This window comes from Lissotriton helveticus, chromosome 5_1, assembly GCF_964261635.1.
Source record: "Lissotriton helveticus chromosome 5_1, aLisHel1.1, whole genome shotgun sequence".
In the NCBI taxonomy this organism is placed as follows: domain Eukaryota; kingdom Metazoa; phylum Chordata; class Amphibia; order Caudata; family Salamandridae; genus Lissotriton; species Lissotriton helveticus.
In genome coordinates this window covers 1,100,520,221-1,100,538,223 of record NC_136065.1, presented here as the reverse complement: position 1 = coordinate 1,100,538,223, position 18,003 = coordinate 1,100,520,221, and the positions used below count along the sequence as shown (strand labels likewise).

The window sequence follows — 18,003 nt, the reverse complement described above, 5'->3', positions numbered from 1 at the left end:
ACTGTTGTCTTCAAATTCACTCAGTTTTCTGATATTTGTATTCAGCTTTTGGTTGTATATTATTTTGCCCTTCGGATTTGGGTAATCAATTCCAGTACAATCCTCATAATTCTAGAAGGTGTAGGAAGTAGTACTGTCCCTTTAACATTTTCTAATGGGTTTAAACTGACTACAGATTGTCCTGTTGAATGCTTAGTGGGGTAAAACATGTTAATATGCTGATCATTTTTAATTGAGTGTGATGTACTCTTCTATGTGCACTAAAGCTTTGAACAGAAGGTGATGTCTATATGAAATACTTCCCTGTGGCCATCAATTAGCACAAATATGTATTGCCCAAAAAAATGATTGGGATGATCCCAAGCCATCCTACCCATACACGGATTTAAACATAAGTAATGAAATCAGCAATATAAATAGCAATAAAGCAAGACCTTTTCTGCCTATTCCTACCTTATGTATATTAATTAAGATAATTGGAATGCATATTCTGGAGAATGTTCCAAGCCAAACGAAATTGCTTGAGTGTGGCCTATAATACCCTATGTCTGATGCAAACACTATAGGAGAAAACAAGGTAGTACAAGACATACCTTGGGAAATATGGTCTCTGTAAGTCTCTAATGTTTTGATGATTTTGAATAAACACTTGCGTAATTATAGGGCAAAGTTTCAATCAGGCCTTTAAATTGGTAAACCCAAGTGTTACCAATACCGATACTAGGTTACATAACAGGAAGTCACCTATATTATTGGAACCAGTACCCTTGTCTTCAAGTAACAATAATGTGTTCCTGCAAGTATTATTTTTCCTTGTCCCTAAATCCTCTTTTATTAAAGAGAGTTAAGTTACAATACTGAAGTGATATAATGGGTCTTTAGGGTGTACCGGCAAACTTCAGAAACGTAAGGTAACAGATAGGTCTCAAGATGCCCACATACAAAATCAGAATTGAATGAATCAACAAGTAATCTTTAAATGTTTAGTTTGGATATTCCCCTCCCAAAGAATTCTAATGAGGCCACTTTCGCTGTACACATCTAACTTCCACCCTTTCAAATAAATACCGAAAAAACTGAGAATGAACAGATACATTTTGCAAAATCGCATTTCAGATCAAAATAAGTTGTCTGCATGTTGTATTGCAGGTTAATATTGTACATGTATCTGTTCTTAGACGTTAAACTTGCTAAACATTTCAAAAACACTATATTTTTCAACATGTATCTCAAACTTGGTTTTATTACACTTGTCAAAATGAAATTGGATGCATTGACCATTTGTGTTATGAAAGTTATGAGATGACAGTACTTATATGAAAATGAGTAGCGGAGTAATGTTCAGTGTACAGCATCATACATAAAAGAGAGTATTTTAGGATCGGTTTGGTTCTTACAAACGTAATCTGCTGAGCACCATCAACGACTGTTACATGGAACGGAATGGAGGTGTTCAAAACTAGCGCCATCAGGATTAAAGTGAAAATATGCAACATCCAATGGAAGAACATGGATAAATGTAAGTGGCATCATCAGAGCACTGCTCTCTCTAAAGACCATAGTCAAACACATCAGGAGTCTCATCAGAAGCATACAGTGTAAAGAAACCTTTCAGGGTTTCTGGATCCAAGGAGGTCGCCTTCACAGCTGGATCCTGCTTCATTAGTTCAATCCAGGAATTGATCTTTGGGGTACTCTCCAGACCACTGTGAAGACATGCAAAAAGAAAAGAGTGTAAAAGAGGCAGACAGTGTATGCTAAATCAATGGTTACAAACAAGCTCTTATAACTGTACATTTAGTTTTTTTGGGGTGTTTGATTCGTTCGCAAACATTTTGGGGAAATAATGTGGAAATATGTCCAATTAGGAAATATACAATTCCATCATTAAGCATTATATCTTAAAGCAAATGTCTGCGTGTCAATGTTCACAGAAGGATGCATTTTATGTTACAAAAATTGCATGAAAAACACAATTACATGATGTAGAGTAATATCTTGAATTTCACGCAACAAGCATAATGTCAAATTCCCAAAGTTATGCAAATAATGCTGGCGAAATTTAAATTTCGACTAGACCTAAATGTAGTGAGAAGCACTGCTTACTGTGTCATAGGTTTCATCAACAACCCCATTTTTCACATTCCAATTATTGTAGATACCTCATCACTGTACACATTCATCATGTCTGCATCTTCCAAAAGGGCTACAGAACCCTGTAGGTTTCTAATTTCCTTGCTTCCGATAAAGATTTTTAGCTCCTGCCCAACAAGAAATGGTGGATCCCATCCAGTCCAGTGCAGTTACATGCCCTTCAAAGTGTCTAAGGCACATGTGTCTGCGATTTAAAAATCTTTATGCAGCCACAAGCAGATCTGGTGTGTTGTACACACACGTCAACACACTCAACTCAAGCAAACTAACAATTTTTTCGATCCCAATGCTGGCAGACATTTTCTTTCAAACAGGACAGCCTGGCACTCCTTAATAAAGGCCTGGAGTACAAACAAACAAAAAATTCAACCACCAAGCAAGATTCACAAAATCACAGGATTCGTGACTGTAGAAAAGTATATATTGCGGTCTACATAAGTTACTTTGTGAGTCGGAAAAATATTTTCGATTTAAAAAGTAAACTTATGGCCAATGCACATTGTGAATAGGAGGGATGTGAGAGGAACATTCCCTCCTGTTTGCGAGTTGTAATGCAATGTATGAATAGTTTGAGATCTCCAGTGACTTTGGGGTTGTAAATAATTTGCCAAGGGAATGCTATCCCCTGGGAACAGCTTCACCTTTGGCAATTATGGCAAGCAACCCTGGGGAAACAAACAGTGGTCCTGAGGATTATTGCATGTTTTCTCCATTTTCATTCCTTCGAAGTGAACATTTGTTTTTATGTTTAAAGTATGTTTATTGTGCTGCACACACGGATGAAGAACAATATAATGCGTTATCCACTGGGCGTCGTCAACATTCGGCCTACCAGTGTTGATACAGCTTTTCTATTATCAAAAACAATTGCGATCATGAGGGATAGCCGTAACCTAGCATATATGTACCGGGGATCTTGGCCAAGTGCAATAGTTGGGCAACCCAGGCCCACAGAGCTCAACCCGGAATTAGGAAAATGGGACCCATAGGATCAACGCAGTCCACGGGCAGAGCCAGCCCCCTCCCTCCAGTGCTGGAACATTTCTTTTTAAAGTAGCCATGTACTTCTAAGGGACTGGGCTGCTTTAAAATGCGTACTTGGAAGGAACATAAGTGCAATGATCGAGTTTTACTGCTGTCTCTTTCATGTCTCCATCTCTGTATTCACCGGCTTTCACATGGGGCCGCAAAATGACCCCAGCCTCATTATTATTCATCAGGCAGGAGGCTTTGCAACTTAGTGCAAATGTACATTTTGTGATGTGACTGATTAGTCGATCCGTTGCATCACAAAATGAAGCCCTGATCTGAAATTATTAGGAGTACAATTATCAAACAGGAAGTCCCATATCCTAAACGTGCAAGTGTCCCAAATTATTTCAGAGCTTTTAAATATATAGCTCTCTGTGAGCAACTGTAAGCGACTCTTGTAAAACCTATGTGTTTGAAAGATTGGCATCAAGGAAAAAAACGAATATAAGCAATCTTACCCATGGACACCAAAGAACTCAACTCGTTCAAACCACGGCCACATCATGTAGTCGATCATGGACACCAACTCTCCACCAAAATAAGGAGTCTTTTTGTTTGCAAGAATCTGACCAATAAAAAAAAAAAACACAAAATAATGTGTTGTAAAATAGCATAATTAAAACAAAAGAAAAAACTGTTTGCAACATACACCTCATAAGGTGCGAACTTCAAGAATAAGATCAACTGAGACATGTTCAAACACAAATCACAGAAAGAGCAGAAAATGAATAATTTCGGTCCTTAATTATTCGTGTACTCACAAAGCCTCAGTATAAAAGTCAAAAACAGAGGATCACTATTGATTCAATTGTTAAAAACAAATATAAGTATTGGACCTAATTTCTTAAGATAATGTATAAGAAAGAATGAAAGACTAACTTGAAAGCACAATATTACAAAAAATAAAACAAAAATAAGTGCGTTTACAGGATAGCAAAACAAGGGCTTGATGGCCCACAGTTATTAGCCTGGGACTCCCCTCTACTTATAATCCTTCCAACTTAACCGATCAGGTTGTGTTGTGAACTTCAGTTTGGTGTGAGGACACACCCAGTTTGATCTTCTTAGACCCAGGAGGTGTTGCTTGTCACAGCCTCCTCGTAGAGATAAGGGGCAGACAGCTCTGCCAGAAAAAAACCCTTACCTGGAGGGGAGTATTTGTTCATGCATGAAACTCCACGTTGGCCAATAAAGCAGTAGATAAAACACTGTTTTTAGTGTTTTATAAAATGAGGCAACTGGTTTTATACAATCTACACAAATATGTTTCAGAATGACGGAAAGTATTAAGGTAATAATAACAGTAATTATACAAAAAAACTACTTTTTAGAAAAAACGAATGCAATTTACATCATGCATCCCTAATACCTGATATAAATGAGTTATTCATAAATGTTGCTTATTGATGTATGTCATCAGTCTCATGGTAATTGTATTGGCTGAATAGTTCGTAATCTCCCTAACCTTTCTATGTCAAACCATGTAACCAACCCTGCGTACTTCAGAAAGCTGTGGGGCCAGCAGTCGCATATTGGCACTCCTGCATTGCTCGCAAGCAATGAATCTTTGTGCCTGCCCTTCTCAATTTCCTGGCTCTCTATGTCCCTTACTCCATTAAGTATCAATGGCACCCACTCAAATTTGCACTTTAACGACCAAACAATGGACCTGCCAGAGCTATGTTTGAAAACAAAGCAATTTTATGCAAGGTTGTGTCCTTGCAGGATTGTTCCATGTGAAGCCGGATGGCCTTGACGTAATAAACACTCTGCAGACAGCAAAATGGAAGAATCTTCTCCATAGCTTTCTGTTAGTGAAGCCGTCAGCCTGCTACTAAGATTTATGACAATCTTGCCCTCTCGCTTTCAGTTAGCATCACCAGTCAGAATATTAGTTTACTAGGCACTGAACCTACATATATATGCGTTAGTGCGTCTCATGTTTAGCATACAATTAGCCCCGATTTGTATGCAACATGTATGCATTACCAGGTAAGTCCTGCAACAGACGTCCATACTCCCTTTTGTAAGGATAGTCATGAAGGATCTCACCTCCCTTAAGGAATCAAACACACATAAAATATGTCTTGAAGAGAGACAGACTCTTCTTAGCTCAAAGAGAACAAAGACATCACTATTAAGCCAATGGATAATGGTGGTGGGATGGTGATCCAGGACACTACATCCAACAACAACATAACATCGAAAACGAAGGGCCGTATTACGATACAGATCATCCAACTGGCATCGGAGCAGAAGTGTGACCGCCATAAAAAATTATTTGGCGGTTCCCCTACCATTATATTGATGAAATCCGCCTGCCCATTGTGACTTGTTCTGTGAGCCACAGCACAAGTCGCACTAGGAAAATATACACTTTGGAAACATCCATGCACCCTGTGGCAGACACCATTCGGTACCTGCCACACAATCCATGGATGTTTAGGGCTCATAGCGGAGGGCCACCGAGGCCAGGGGCCCTGCTAGGGCCCCAAAAGACTTTCTGCCAGCCTTTTAATTGATGAAAAACCAACATGAAAAGGCTAGCGGAAAGGTGGATCATAATCCCCCACAGCGGTGTCCGAGCAGGCACTCCTCCACTTTGGGGAATACGATTCGACTGATGGCCCAACGGAGTCCTTGATTCCATTGGAAGCTGTTGGTTAGTCCCTCCATCAATGTGGTCCGACCGACCGAAACATAATGTGGCGGACGGACCCAGATTATAATGGGACCGCAACCGATAGCCTGTCAGTGGCAGTCCATCCAACATCATAATAAGGCCCTAAGTAACCAACAGCATTATCAGAAGTTAGTGAGAAATCCCCTACAAGAAATTTAGGTTTGGATTTTGGAGCGGACCTCTAAAGCAAAAGAAGTAGGTTCTTTAAGTCAAGTGAATTATTTTCCCTTAAATACAGGATCGCTAGAATGCCTGTTCTCCAAGTAAGGTACACAAAAACATCTTCAATCATCCACACAAACCAGTTCGGTTTGGTGTAGGGTCTGTTCTTGAACAACTGAGTTGCTATGTCGACTCGTTTATTAAAGTCTTTGTACCCCAGACAAAGACATGTTAGGGATCGTTCTCCTGTGATTGGTATCATTGAGGACTTGCATTTGGAGGTCAACTCTGAGCTGTTGGTGACACAAGCATATCACAGGCTGCAGACTTAATATGTAAAATCTTGAACACCAGACCAGCAGCCTTCCAGGTGACAACCAAATTCATAATTTCACTTTGGAAATTGCCCTACAAAAAGACTTTATTACCTTCAACGTAAGTGGACTTTTTAGGAGAGCAATTTTTGCTCTTTTTGTAGATTATTTTGAATCTAAATAAGTATTTTTCTGTAACAATCCCTTCAAGGATAACATTGGTTCTGGGTAGGAGGTAAGGTCCAATTAGCGAACTGTACTTTGTACACAATTAGTAGTAATACAGTAGTAAAACTAACATACTGCAAAACACTATTCATTAACCTCCATGCAGAGAATTTCGCCTCTATCTTTTCTATGCATACAACTCTATCCAGATTGCAGAGATGTCCAGATTGCAGAGATGTCCACACATGCTGAGGTTCTTTAATTTTGACTCCATCTTACATTTGTCATCAATTTGTGTTGCCTTTACACAGACTGCTCTATTCATGAAATGTTTCTGCCCTTTGGACTGCAATGTGTAGAAAACCCCCCTCTGTCCTTGCTTTGAAAGCAATCTCAGACACTAGCTGGCCTAACTGCATACAGAAATGTTCTGCCATTACTGATTGACTTATAAGTGCTGTAATTGATTGACTTATGGACCGGGCAGAAACACGACGTAAGGGGGACATTCTGGTTACATGATGTATTTCTATTGGCTAGTATTTTGCAGATCTTGTATGTCCATATTAGGTATTTTGTATGCTTGCAGAAGCTAGGACTGCCCCTTTCTTTTATGCTGAGTTTGTAAATCCTAAGCATATAAAAGACCTCTGTGTTCTGTATTTTTTAGACTACCTCATTCACTTGCTACGGCTTCTGTGTGACGTGGCCTCACTTATTAAATTTAATAAAGATGTCTTTTAATATTTCAGCTTCTGTGCCAAGTTCTTTTGTATTAGTGAGACCCCTGAGAATGAAGATTTCAGTTCTTCAGATGGCGTGGCCAACGCGGGCTTCATCAGAGAAGTGACTTTCTGTGGGAGTGATCTTGTCAGGAGACAGAAAGCTACTGAGGAGGACAAGACAGGATTCTACTAGGAAGGTACTCTGTGCACAGTGATTCTGGGGATTCTTCGTTTCTGCAGCCCAGTGTATTTCTGCTCTTCCTGATTTTGATCCTCCACATGTCACTCCTGACTGAGAACCTTTTTGGCGTGAGTATTCTAAAAAGACTGTTAGGTCATGTAGAACTTGACAGTTAGAAATTGGATAACCTTTTGATTAGTAAATGTAAGAGTTAAGTACAAGTGGGTCGCTCCCACGACTTTGTTCGGTTTCTTGGTTTTGATTTGGTTATTGCAATTACCAAAGCCGAGGGGTTTGGTTTCTTGGTTTTTGATTTGGTTATTGCAAATTACCAAAGCCGAGGGGCTCGTATATTTGCGAGTGTATTGGTAGAGATAACCCCTTGAAGCTAGATTAGTGAGCTATAAGATGCCTAATCTTAGCAAATTTGGGACTGTAGCTTTGGAACTTTGGAATTTGTGTTGGCCAACTTTTGGATTTGTATAGGTTTGTATATGCAAATTGCAATTTGTGTAGACAGGTAATGAGGAGAATTTTCTCTATTTTGGTTTAGTTGAACGGTGCACGTACGAAAAGTACATTAAGCACTATTTTGATTATAATATTGTATATTTTGCAATATTTTGGGCATGCCTGTTCGAAAGCTCACATGAGAATGTGTTGCTTTATATTTGGAAGGCACCATGTTGTGATGTGAAGTAAATTAGCCGGCTTCCCCTAAAGGGAATATCTAAATATGTTTAGATTTACAAACATATTTCTTCCTTGGTGATTTTGTATCCCCAGGGAATTAAAATATGGACATAATACATACGAGGATCCTTTGTTCTGTGCAATTTTATGAATGAAGATATGCAGAGCGATTTTTGGTGTTCTGCTAGTCAAAGCTAGTGAATTGAGTGTATTTTCGCTTCTTGGACATACAGTCTGTTGGGCTGTTTTTGCAGTCTTTTGGAACACAATTGAGAAGAGTTTCTTGTAAATATGACTTACAACTAGTATTTACAAATGGTTTGGTTTAAGTACAGTCTGTGGGCTGTCCTTTATTTCTGTCCTGAGTATTGGTTTGTGGGTTAAATGCGTGTTTAAATGTCTATGTGGTTTTCCCATTAGTGCAATTTCTCCAAATACATAGCGTTGGCGCTATTCACGAAATGCATGGCTAAAAGCGCGCCGTATTGTGTGTCCTGAGTGTTTGACCCCTTTGTCTGAAATGAGCTCAATGTGTGTTTGTGGTTTTTTTCTTGTTTTTTTTAGTCTGTTATGCAAAATGTTAGTTAATTAATATTAATCGGAAATGAAATAAAAATCCAGAAATGAACCATGTGATATGCTAAAATAGCTATATGTTGCTATTTAATTTATAGAGTAAGCAACTATGCACATGTACAATGCTTTAAAGATAAAATTAAAATTCACATTCTCTAGGAATATAAAGCCCCCAAAAACGAAATTGGGTGTTTTGCAAAAAAATAAATAAACTTACAGCATTTTCCTTAGATACATTGTGTTAGGTATTAACAGGCAAACAGATCAGCTGAAGTAAATTCCTGCTGAACTCAAAATAATATAGAACACGCATTGATATGTTTTAGTTTGAAAAAGATTGCTAGCTGCTCATGTTATAAATACTTGGAGACAAGCTAAATAAACAGGAATATTTATTCAGTCAGGATTTTCCCCTTAGTTGCATAGGTGACACTTTGCATTTCAGAATGTTTTTTTAAAAAGGTTACAAAAATAAGGTTAATTATTTTGTGTTATAGAAAGACATTTTAATTAGGGGTTTTCCTCTTTAAGCATTTCTGTAAGTATATTCTTGGCTCAGTTGCTAAATAATAATTAACCCATGTAATGAAGAAACAGTTAAAAAGAAAGAAACCGTAACAGATGCTGAAACAAGATAAGGCAAGTCCAAGGAAACTAAAAAGTTAACAATGTGTTGAACATTGATTGGCAATCTCAGATAAAGATCAATCAGGGAAATTGGCTTTGCAGGTCAGTTTCGGGTGACGAAAGTTAGTTTCTTACAGTTCAAACTGGTTAATGTGTAAATGACCTGGGGAGGTCAGACCACTTTGTTCTTTGCAGGCCTACATGGCAAAAATGAAGTCAGATTCGAGGAATTACAGAGCCTTAATATGTATGGTATCAAAAATGATTGGGTTATAAAAATAAGTGCTACAAAATTCATTTTTTTCTATTCATGAAGCTTAATACTTATACTGCGACCTCCTAGCATTATAATTTAATTTAAGTTATGGTATACTGCATAATGAGGAAATTAGCATATAGAATTTCACTTGACGCAGGCATGAAAAACCATTTTTCTCAGGATTTGCAAGAGATATGTTTAATGTTCAATCTCTGCAATATGTAAATAACATTCTGAGGATGATTAATATGTAACATTATTATAGGATATTTATTTTTAAGTGCCCCAAGTCGAATTTGGGTAACATTTGGGCATTTTTGACATTTACAATAGCTTTAAAAGTGCTTTAGGCTTCAGTAAATGCATACATTTAGGTATAATACAAATTTGCAGGTTGTTCCCATTTGGGTTTCCTTTTAAATAGGTCAGTGAGCCAATGTGCCTGGTGCAGAGGTTTGAGTTTAATATCAGGGTGGAAGGTTTTTACCTTTTGCTGGACCTAACTGAAACCTTCATCAATTGAAGGTTGATGAAATGAGTACCATTGCAAACAAGCATTTGTTCTAAAAACTGGTATGTGTGTTATGTTCTGCGAATTATTCACAGTAGCTGTTTTAATAATCTAAGTATAGAAATAAATTGTAGCCCCTAACAGGAGTAATATCTAGATCATGTGTTTTTAAATAGGGTTGGTTATTGCAGGTTAGAAAGAGTTGGGAAGGTTTTTTTCTGTCTTTTTCAGCCTTAGAGTGGAGAAGAGATAGAGGGCTGAGGAGCCCGCAAGGCAGATTTTGACTTTAAGGTCAGTGAGGTAGGATAGGAGTAAGTGTAAAGAGATGGAGAAATTATTGCTTGGAAAAGCAGGGCCTCAAAGGGTGTTGGCGCACGGGACACGCAGAGTGTCTGTGAAAACGTTTTTGGAAAGTTAAAAAAGGTTTGCATGTTTTCAAAAGATGGTTGTTACAGTTGATATTTTGTGTGTTATGTGCAGAAATGATCGTGCGTTTTACATATTTTTGCATTTTATCCTTTTATGAATTGTTCCTGCTGGTCCTGTGTGTCAGAAGCAGCCTGACAAATTAAGCAGGCCTGAATATTCTGTTTTGGGCTGCAGGTTCACAGTGCATAAAAGTGCATGCAATAGTGTTGTGTGTTACCGCTTATTTACATATGCTATTGTTTTGTCTATGCTTTTTTGTGCTTGATATACAGTGCGTATATCTGATGGCTTGGCATATGTGTGTTTTTTTGTTTTTTTTGCGCCGATACTAAATTTCACAGATATGATTTTTCATGCTGTGAACAAAACAAGACAACACTTCACCAGTGTATGTCAAATTTGGCTTTAATGGTATTTGAAGGAAAATAAAAAAAGAGATATACAGAATCAAAGTGTGTCATCTGCAATTAGTCACGATACTGCCTCATCCTTTAAGGAAAAGGCAGCCCTAAAATTATGTATCCGGATTGGATGCAAGGATAAATTATAGATTTGTGACTTGTACATGGTGACCTAATTTCTATATTACATTAGTCAGTTTTGTTCTGCTTCCTAAGTAGTGTATGGCTTTGTACCATTAGCAGTGACCTAGTCCCATTTCCAAATTCCTTTCACCAGTTGGTGTATTGCTCAGGTTCACACTTCCAGACTGCAGTACCAGAGACCCCATGTTATGTATAATTCCCTTTTGTATGACCAGTCTGGTTTTCAAAAATGTTCTTTAGGCCTACTCTGATGTTTTTTTAGTCTGACCGTTAGGGTAGTGATGGACTGGTTAACTGACTCACTACTATAGTAAGACAAGTTTTCCACCTCAATAGGAGACACCTTAAGTTTTTTGAATATGACAAATTCAATGCCTATTTTAATACAGTTTTTAGTTCCTTTTTTCTGCTGCTTTAATTTTTGATGGACCAGATGTATTTTAAATAATGGAAATACCAGGACTCTCTAGTTCTTGTCTTTTGTTTCCACATTTTGATTATTAGCTTTTGTATTGCATAGTCTTCCTGATGCACAATTATTAAAGGGAGGTATCTACATGTCCCTGATAATATGTATGATGTGATCTCTCTTTTGAGGTGTTCTAGATAAGAAATTTAGGAACACCTATATGTAATCATTGAGGAAAAAAATGGGTTTGCCCCATTAGACAATGCCACTATGTGTGAGACCATCCATTCAGATAGAATTCCCATGTCGCTCTCTACCCTTAGATGGTAGAGGATATGCTCTCATATGGAAAGCCAATCAGAGGCACTGTTTTGCTTATTGCCTTTATCTTTGTATTGCCTTTGAGAATGACAGTGTGTTCTAGACCAGAAATGTCCCATGACGTATGGCCACTCCTTTAAAGATTGCAGGCCACTTGCTTGCAGTCCCTTGTTATAGAATGAACTGTTTTTGTACTTAATTGAAGGAAACAACTGTGTCACATTTCCTACGTCACTAGGTTCTGCGGGATTAAGTCAAAATAACCTGCAGAACTCACCCACAATCCCATCAGTGACAGTTAACAGATGAAAAGTCCCAGCACCCAGACAGCGATCGCCAGCGTGCCATCAGTGATATCTCCAACTATTGTACTTGCTTCATCAGAAGGCGTTGAACATCAGAAAAGGAGGATCTGGTTTTGCCACAGAACCAGAATTTCAGTGCAAAAGAGCGAAAGAGAAGGATGCTTGTTGTTTGAGGCTTCAGTTTTCCACCCACCTGTCATGTGCTGGTTAACCTCAGACAGTGTGCAGTCCCTTGAGCCCCTTGGCCTGAGTTTTGGCCACACACACCCTTTTCCTTTGCTCCAACGGAAGTGCAGTGCACCGGAGGATTTGAGATTGGCAAAAGGCACTACATTATGGTGCCCATGAAAGAGCAGCCTGAGCATCCTCTGACACTGAATAGAGAGAGTTGGAGCCTGAAAGTGTTGCTGAGAGTGAGTCTGTTGCTCTTCCCCGATTAATAGTACTTGGGTCTGCATGAGATGATCTGTGCCCTTGATCAATGAAGATTCAGAAAAGGGGGTGGTGATGAACAGAGTGTCTGAATTAAGCGGACCACTCTTACCCAGTCCAAAGATCAGGGCTTGATCCATCACCGTTATTTAGCTCACTGCCCCATCCCAGCTCAGAACCTGGCTATATGCAAATTAGTCTGTCCCTGGCCCAGTGCATCATGGGAACAGGGCAGACCAAACTACCAAGCCAATTCTTCACCAGAAAGGAGACAAGCTACCGGGGACCGGTTTCTGGCATTTCAGCCTCGTCGGCCCGGCTTGCTTGAATCCTGATGGAGCAGTGAGCAAGGGACTCATGTCTGAGTATACCCTTCCACGCTTATGGTGGACAAAATGATTCAGAAAAGGGGGTGGTGATGAACAGAGTGCCTGAATTAAGCAGACCACTCTTACCAATTCATTTGGGAAAATATATACATGGAAAAGTCAGTATGAAAGACACCCATGTATTTCTGAAATTGGAACAAATGAGTTTAGAAACAGTAGATATTTGCACATTTTCGAAATTGCGAGTACCCATACTAGCATGAGACTTGTAGGTAATTTTTCAAAATGACATTTTTTACACATGGTCTTTCATTTGGAAAGCAGAAATGCTTCGAAAGTCAATAGGTGATTACAGTTGCTCTACAATTCTGTGTTAACCTAAGTTTCCCGATAAAAATGGTACCTCAAATGTGTGGTTAGGCCTAGTTCCTGCGACATGACAGTCCAAAACGCAACGTGGACAAACTTTATTTTTACAGTGAAAACTGACCCTTTTTTTGCAAAGTGCCTAGCTGTAGGTTTTGAAACCTAGCTCTACCGACACCAAGGGAAACTTAGCAAACCTATACATTTTTGAAAAGTAGACACCCAGGGTAATTCAGGATGGGGTGACTTGTGTGGCTCTCACCAGGTTCTGTTACCCAGATTCACTTCCAAACCTCAAAATGTGTTAAAAAAACATTCCTCACATTTCTGTGGTGGAAGGTTCTGGAATCTGCGTGGATCCACAAAATTCCACCCACCCAGCATTCCCCAAGCTCTTCCGAGAAAAACGGTACCTCACTTGTGTGGGTAAGCCTAGTGCCCGCGAAAGGTAACGACCCAAAACGCAACATGGACACACCACATTTTCACAGTGAAAACTGACCCTTTTTTTGCAAAGTGCCTAGCTGTAGATTTTGAACCCTAGCTTTGCCGGCACCTAGGTAAACCTAGACATTATTGAAAACTAGACACACGGGGGATTCCAGGGAGGTATGGCTTGCGTGGACCCTCCAAAGTTCTTACCCCGAATCCCCTGCAAACAAATTTAGCTGGAAAAAAAAAAAAAAACACTTTTCCCATACATTTGTGTGGGAAAGTTGTGGCATCTCTGGGCTGACACAAATGTCCTACCACCCAGATATCCACCAGGTCTCCAGATAAAAATGCTCCCTCACTCGTGTGGGAGGCCCAAGTACCCGCGACAAGCAAGGGCCCAAAAAGTATTGAGGTGACATCAAAATTGCCTATCAGAAAACGACTGGGTTTTGCAAGGGGGTGGGGGGGGTCACTTGGGTTTTTGGACCAGTGCTTGGCGGCCACCTAGGGAAACCTACCAAACCCACACATTCTGAAAACTAGACATCCAGGGGATTCCAGGGAGGTATGGCTTGCGTGCATCCCCCAACGTTTTCTTACCCAGAATCCCCTGCAACCCTCAAATTTAGCTGAAAGAAAATCACTTTTTCCACATATTTTGTGTGTGGGAAAGTTGTAGATCACCGGGCGGACACAAATTTCCTACCACCCAGCATTCCCCCAGGTCTCCCGATAAAAATGGTGCCTCACTCGTGTGGGAGGCCCAGGTACCAGTGACAGGCAAGGGTCCAAAACATATTGAAGCGACATCGAAATTGCAGATCACAAAACGACCTGGTTTTGCAAAGGGGCTAACCTGGGTTTTTGGCCCCGTGCTCGGCGGCCAGCTAGGGGAAACCTACCAAACCCACACATTTCTGAAAGCTAGACACCCAGTGGATTCCAGTGAGGTATTGCTTGCATGGATCCCCCAACATCTTCTTACCCAGAAACCCCTGCAAACCTCAAATTTAGCTGAAAGAAAATCACTTTTTCCACACGTTTTTGTGTGGGAAAGTTGTGGCATAAATGGGCTGACACAAATTTCCTACCACCTAGCGTTCCCCCGGGTCTCACGATAAAAATGGTGCCTCACTCGTGTGGGAGGCCCAAGTACCCGCAAACAAAAAAGAGCATTAGACAGTAGGGATTTTTTTTGCCAATTTGAATCAGGGGTGGGGGCTGCCCAAAACAAACATGCCAAAGCCCCCACCCCGCCCGCAAAAACTACAGTGTGTGCTGAACGTCATTTCACAGAAACAGGGTGGGGTGCCTCGGGAGCTGGGGAAGCTCTTCCCTAGCTCCCGGGGCTTTGGGGGTGTGAAAGAAATCCCTCTGGCACCTGCACCAGAGGGATTTCTTCTGTAATGGCGTCGGATGCACGGGAGCCGTCCGACGCACCCGAGAACTTATGCGCTGGACGGCTCCCGCGAGGCAGACGCATGGAAAGGGTTAAGTAATTACTCCATTTTGTGTGACACCAATATATATATATATATATATATATTCACTGAAAAAACCATAGGTTATAGACCATATATAGTTAGGAATTTGCATTTACAAAACCTTGAAAATTCACTGAAAAAACCATAGGTTAGAGACCATATATAGTTAGCTGGACATTTTATTGACATAATACCAATGAAATTCCATATATAGTTAGTTGCACTAACTATATATCGCGCACCCGCAATCCACTGCTGATGATGTCACATATTACATCATTCATGACATGGTCAGTGACATCACTGATGACATCACTAATGACATCTCTGATGACATCACTGATGACATCACTGATGACATCACTGATGACATCACTGATGACATCACTGATGACATCACTGATGACATCACTGATGACATCATCTAGTGTGTGTTTTTGTAAAGTTTAAATATGTTTTACATATTGAAGAATGAGTGGATGTATGGAAGACTGAGTGTGTGTGTGTGGCTGGCTGGGAGGTGTGTGACTGTGCATATCAATGTGTACTTGTATCAGTGATTGTATAAGAGAGTAAGTATGTGTTAGTATATGTGTGAAAAGTATGGTGTTCTGTGTTTAACTGTATAGATGAGGAAATCGAAGTGTGATTGATTCTTCACAGGACTGACTAGGTGTATGAGTGCATATGATAGTGTTGTAATAATGAGTAACTGTATGTATGGGTGAATGAGTGAATGTGTGTGTAGACGTAGGAATCAGTGAGTGCGTATGTAGTAACTGGTATTGGTGTGTCATGATGTCATCAGTGATGTCATTTGAGATGTCATCAGTGATGTCATTTGAGATGTCATCAGTGATGTCATCAGTGATGTCACTGAAGTATGGTGTTCTGTGTTTAACTGTATAGATGAGGAAATGGAAGTGTGATTGATTCTTTACAGGACTGACTAGGTGTGTGAGTAACTCCATGGATGAGTGGCAGTGTGTGAGTGTCTGCATAGGTGTATGAGTGCATATGATAGTGTTGTAATAATGAGTGACTGTATGTATGAGTGATTGTATGGGTGAATGAGTGAATGTGTGTGTGTAGACGTAGGAATCAGTGAGTGCGTATGTAGTAACTGGTATTGGTGTGTCATGATGTCATCAGTGATGTCATTTGAGATGTCATCAGTGATGTCATCAGTGGTGTCACTGACCATGTCATGAATGATGTAATATGTGACATCATCAGCAGTGGATTGCGGGTGCGCGATATATAGTTAGTGCAACTAACTATATATGGAATTTCATTGGTTTTATGTCAATAAAATGTCCAGCTAACTATATATGGTCTCTAACCTATGGTTTTTTCAGTGAATTTTCAAGGTTTTGTAAATGCAAATTCCTAACTATATATGGTCTATAACCTATGGTTTTTTCAGTGAATTTCATTGGTTTTTTAAAAGCTAATATCTATAGCTGTAAAATATATTCTTTATTACGTGACGTATCACGTAGCCACGTGAGACGCCTCATGACGCGTCGCATAACCGTGACGTATCGGCTCTGCAGCGCAAACAAAACCCGTAACGTAAGCGTGCCGGAGCACGCTTACAGATATATATTTTTTTAACCTTAATTAGACAAAATCCACACGTGCACATATCTTGAGGCCTTGCAAAGGCACATCAAACAAACAGTCCCTACAATTTTGCCAAGTTTGCTGGAAATCTATTCCCTTACTTTTTTTTTTACTGTTTCTCTTGGTTTTCCCCTTGTTACGCTTACCGGGACGCTACCCGGTACGCGAACCGGACGCTCCAAAAACACAAGATGGCGGACTCCCGTTACGCTGCTGGTTAGCTGCCCGGTTCGCGTACCGGGAAGCGCCTCTACCGCGAAAAATCGCGGGGGACTTTAATATCCCCCTCATCAATGCTAGGTGGTCAGGAGGGGTTTACCTTGCCCCCTTTCCTTCATTTCCCCCTTCTTTTTTCACCACATCTTGTCTCTCGAACCTACCGAGAGACAAGATGGCGGCCGCTCCGGACTGTTTACAATGTTGACAGCTACGCTGCCGGTTAGCTGCCCGGTTAGCTGCCCGGTGAGCTGCCCGGTGAGGTGCCCGGTTCACGTACCGGGACGCGCCTCTACGGCGTAAAATCTACCGAGAGACAAGATGGCGGCCGCTCCGGACTGTTTAGAATGTTGACAGACACCGGAGAGCCAATCAGCTTCGCTTCGCGAAGTTCCGTTACGCGTCAGGTACGCGAACCGGGGCGCTAACCGGAGCGCTGTCACAAATATATATATTTTTTTAAACGTTAATTTCTCAAAATCCACTGGAGCACATATATTGAGACATAGCAAAGGCACATCGGGCAAACCATATCTACAATTTTGCCAAGTTTCATGTAAATCTATTCAGCCGTTCGAGCTAAAAGTGAGTCCAACCGCCCTATGGAAAAATGAATGGGAAAAACGCGTTTTGGGACCCCCCTTTTTTCTCGGCCCCCCCTTGGCGAAACCCCCCCAAATTTTCAGGGGCTGCTCAGAAACGAAATGTGCCATTTTCCTGAAAATTGCAGCCAATTCCGTTCACAAACGCCAAAGTTATTAGACATAGAATTTTCAGAAACCCCATAGAGAAAAAATCCTAACTATATATACCCACTGGCTATCGCCAGTAGGTAATATACATATATAAACATATATAATCTGCATATCTATATAAATATAAATGCATGCATACATATACATATATGCATACATATGCATGTTATTTACATGAAAGTTTTAAAAACACTAATAAAAGCAAAGCTAAAAAGCCACCTCATTACAAACAGAATGGCTTTAACTTAAACGAGGGCGAGATCTAT

General features: G+C 40.2%; 1 protein-coding gene across 1 annotated transcript in view; it reads right to left on the bottom strand.

Moving 5' to 3' along the window:
* Positions 1 to 1,213: 1,213 nt before the first annotated feature.
* Positions 1,214 to 18,003, bottom strand: part of LOC144755157 (glutathione S-transferase omega-1-like) — a 100,584-nt gene continuing 83,794 nt past the window's right edge. Inside the window, exons 5-6 of the mRNA XM_078643738.1 lie at positions 3,645 to 3,751; positions 1,214 to 1,706 (exon numbers count right to left, since the gene is read on the bottom strand). Coding sequence (XP_078499864.1) covers positions 1,550 to 1,706; positions 3,645 to 3,751 — 264 coding nt within the window. The 3' untranslated portion in view covers positions 1,214 to 1,549. The remainder of the gene's footprint in view (positions 1,707 to 3,644; positions 3,752 to 18,003) is intronic.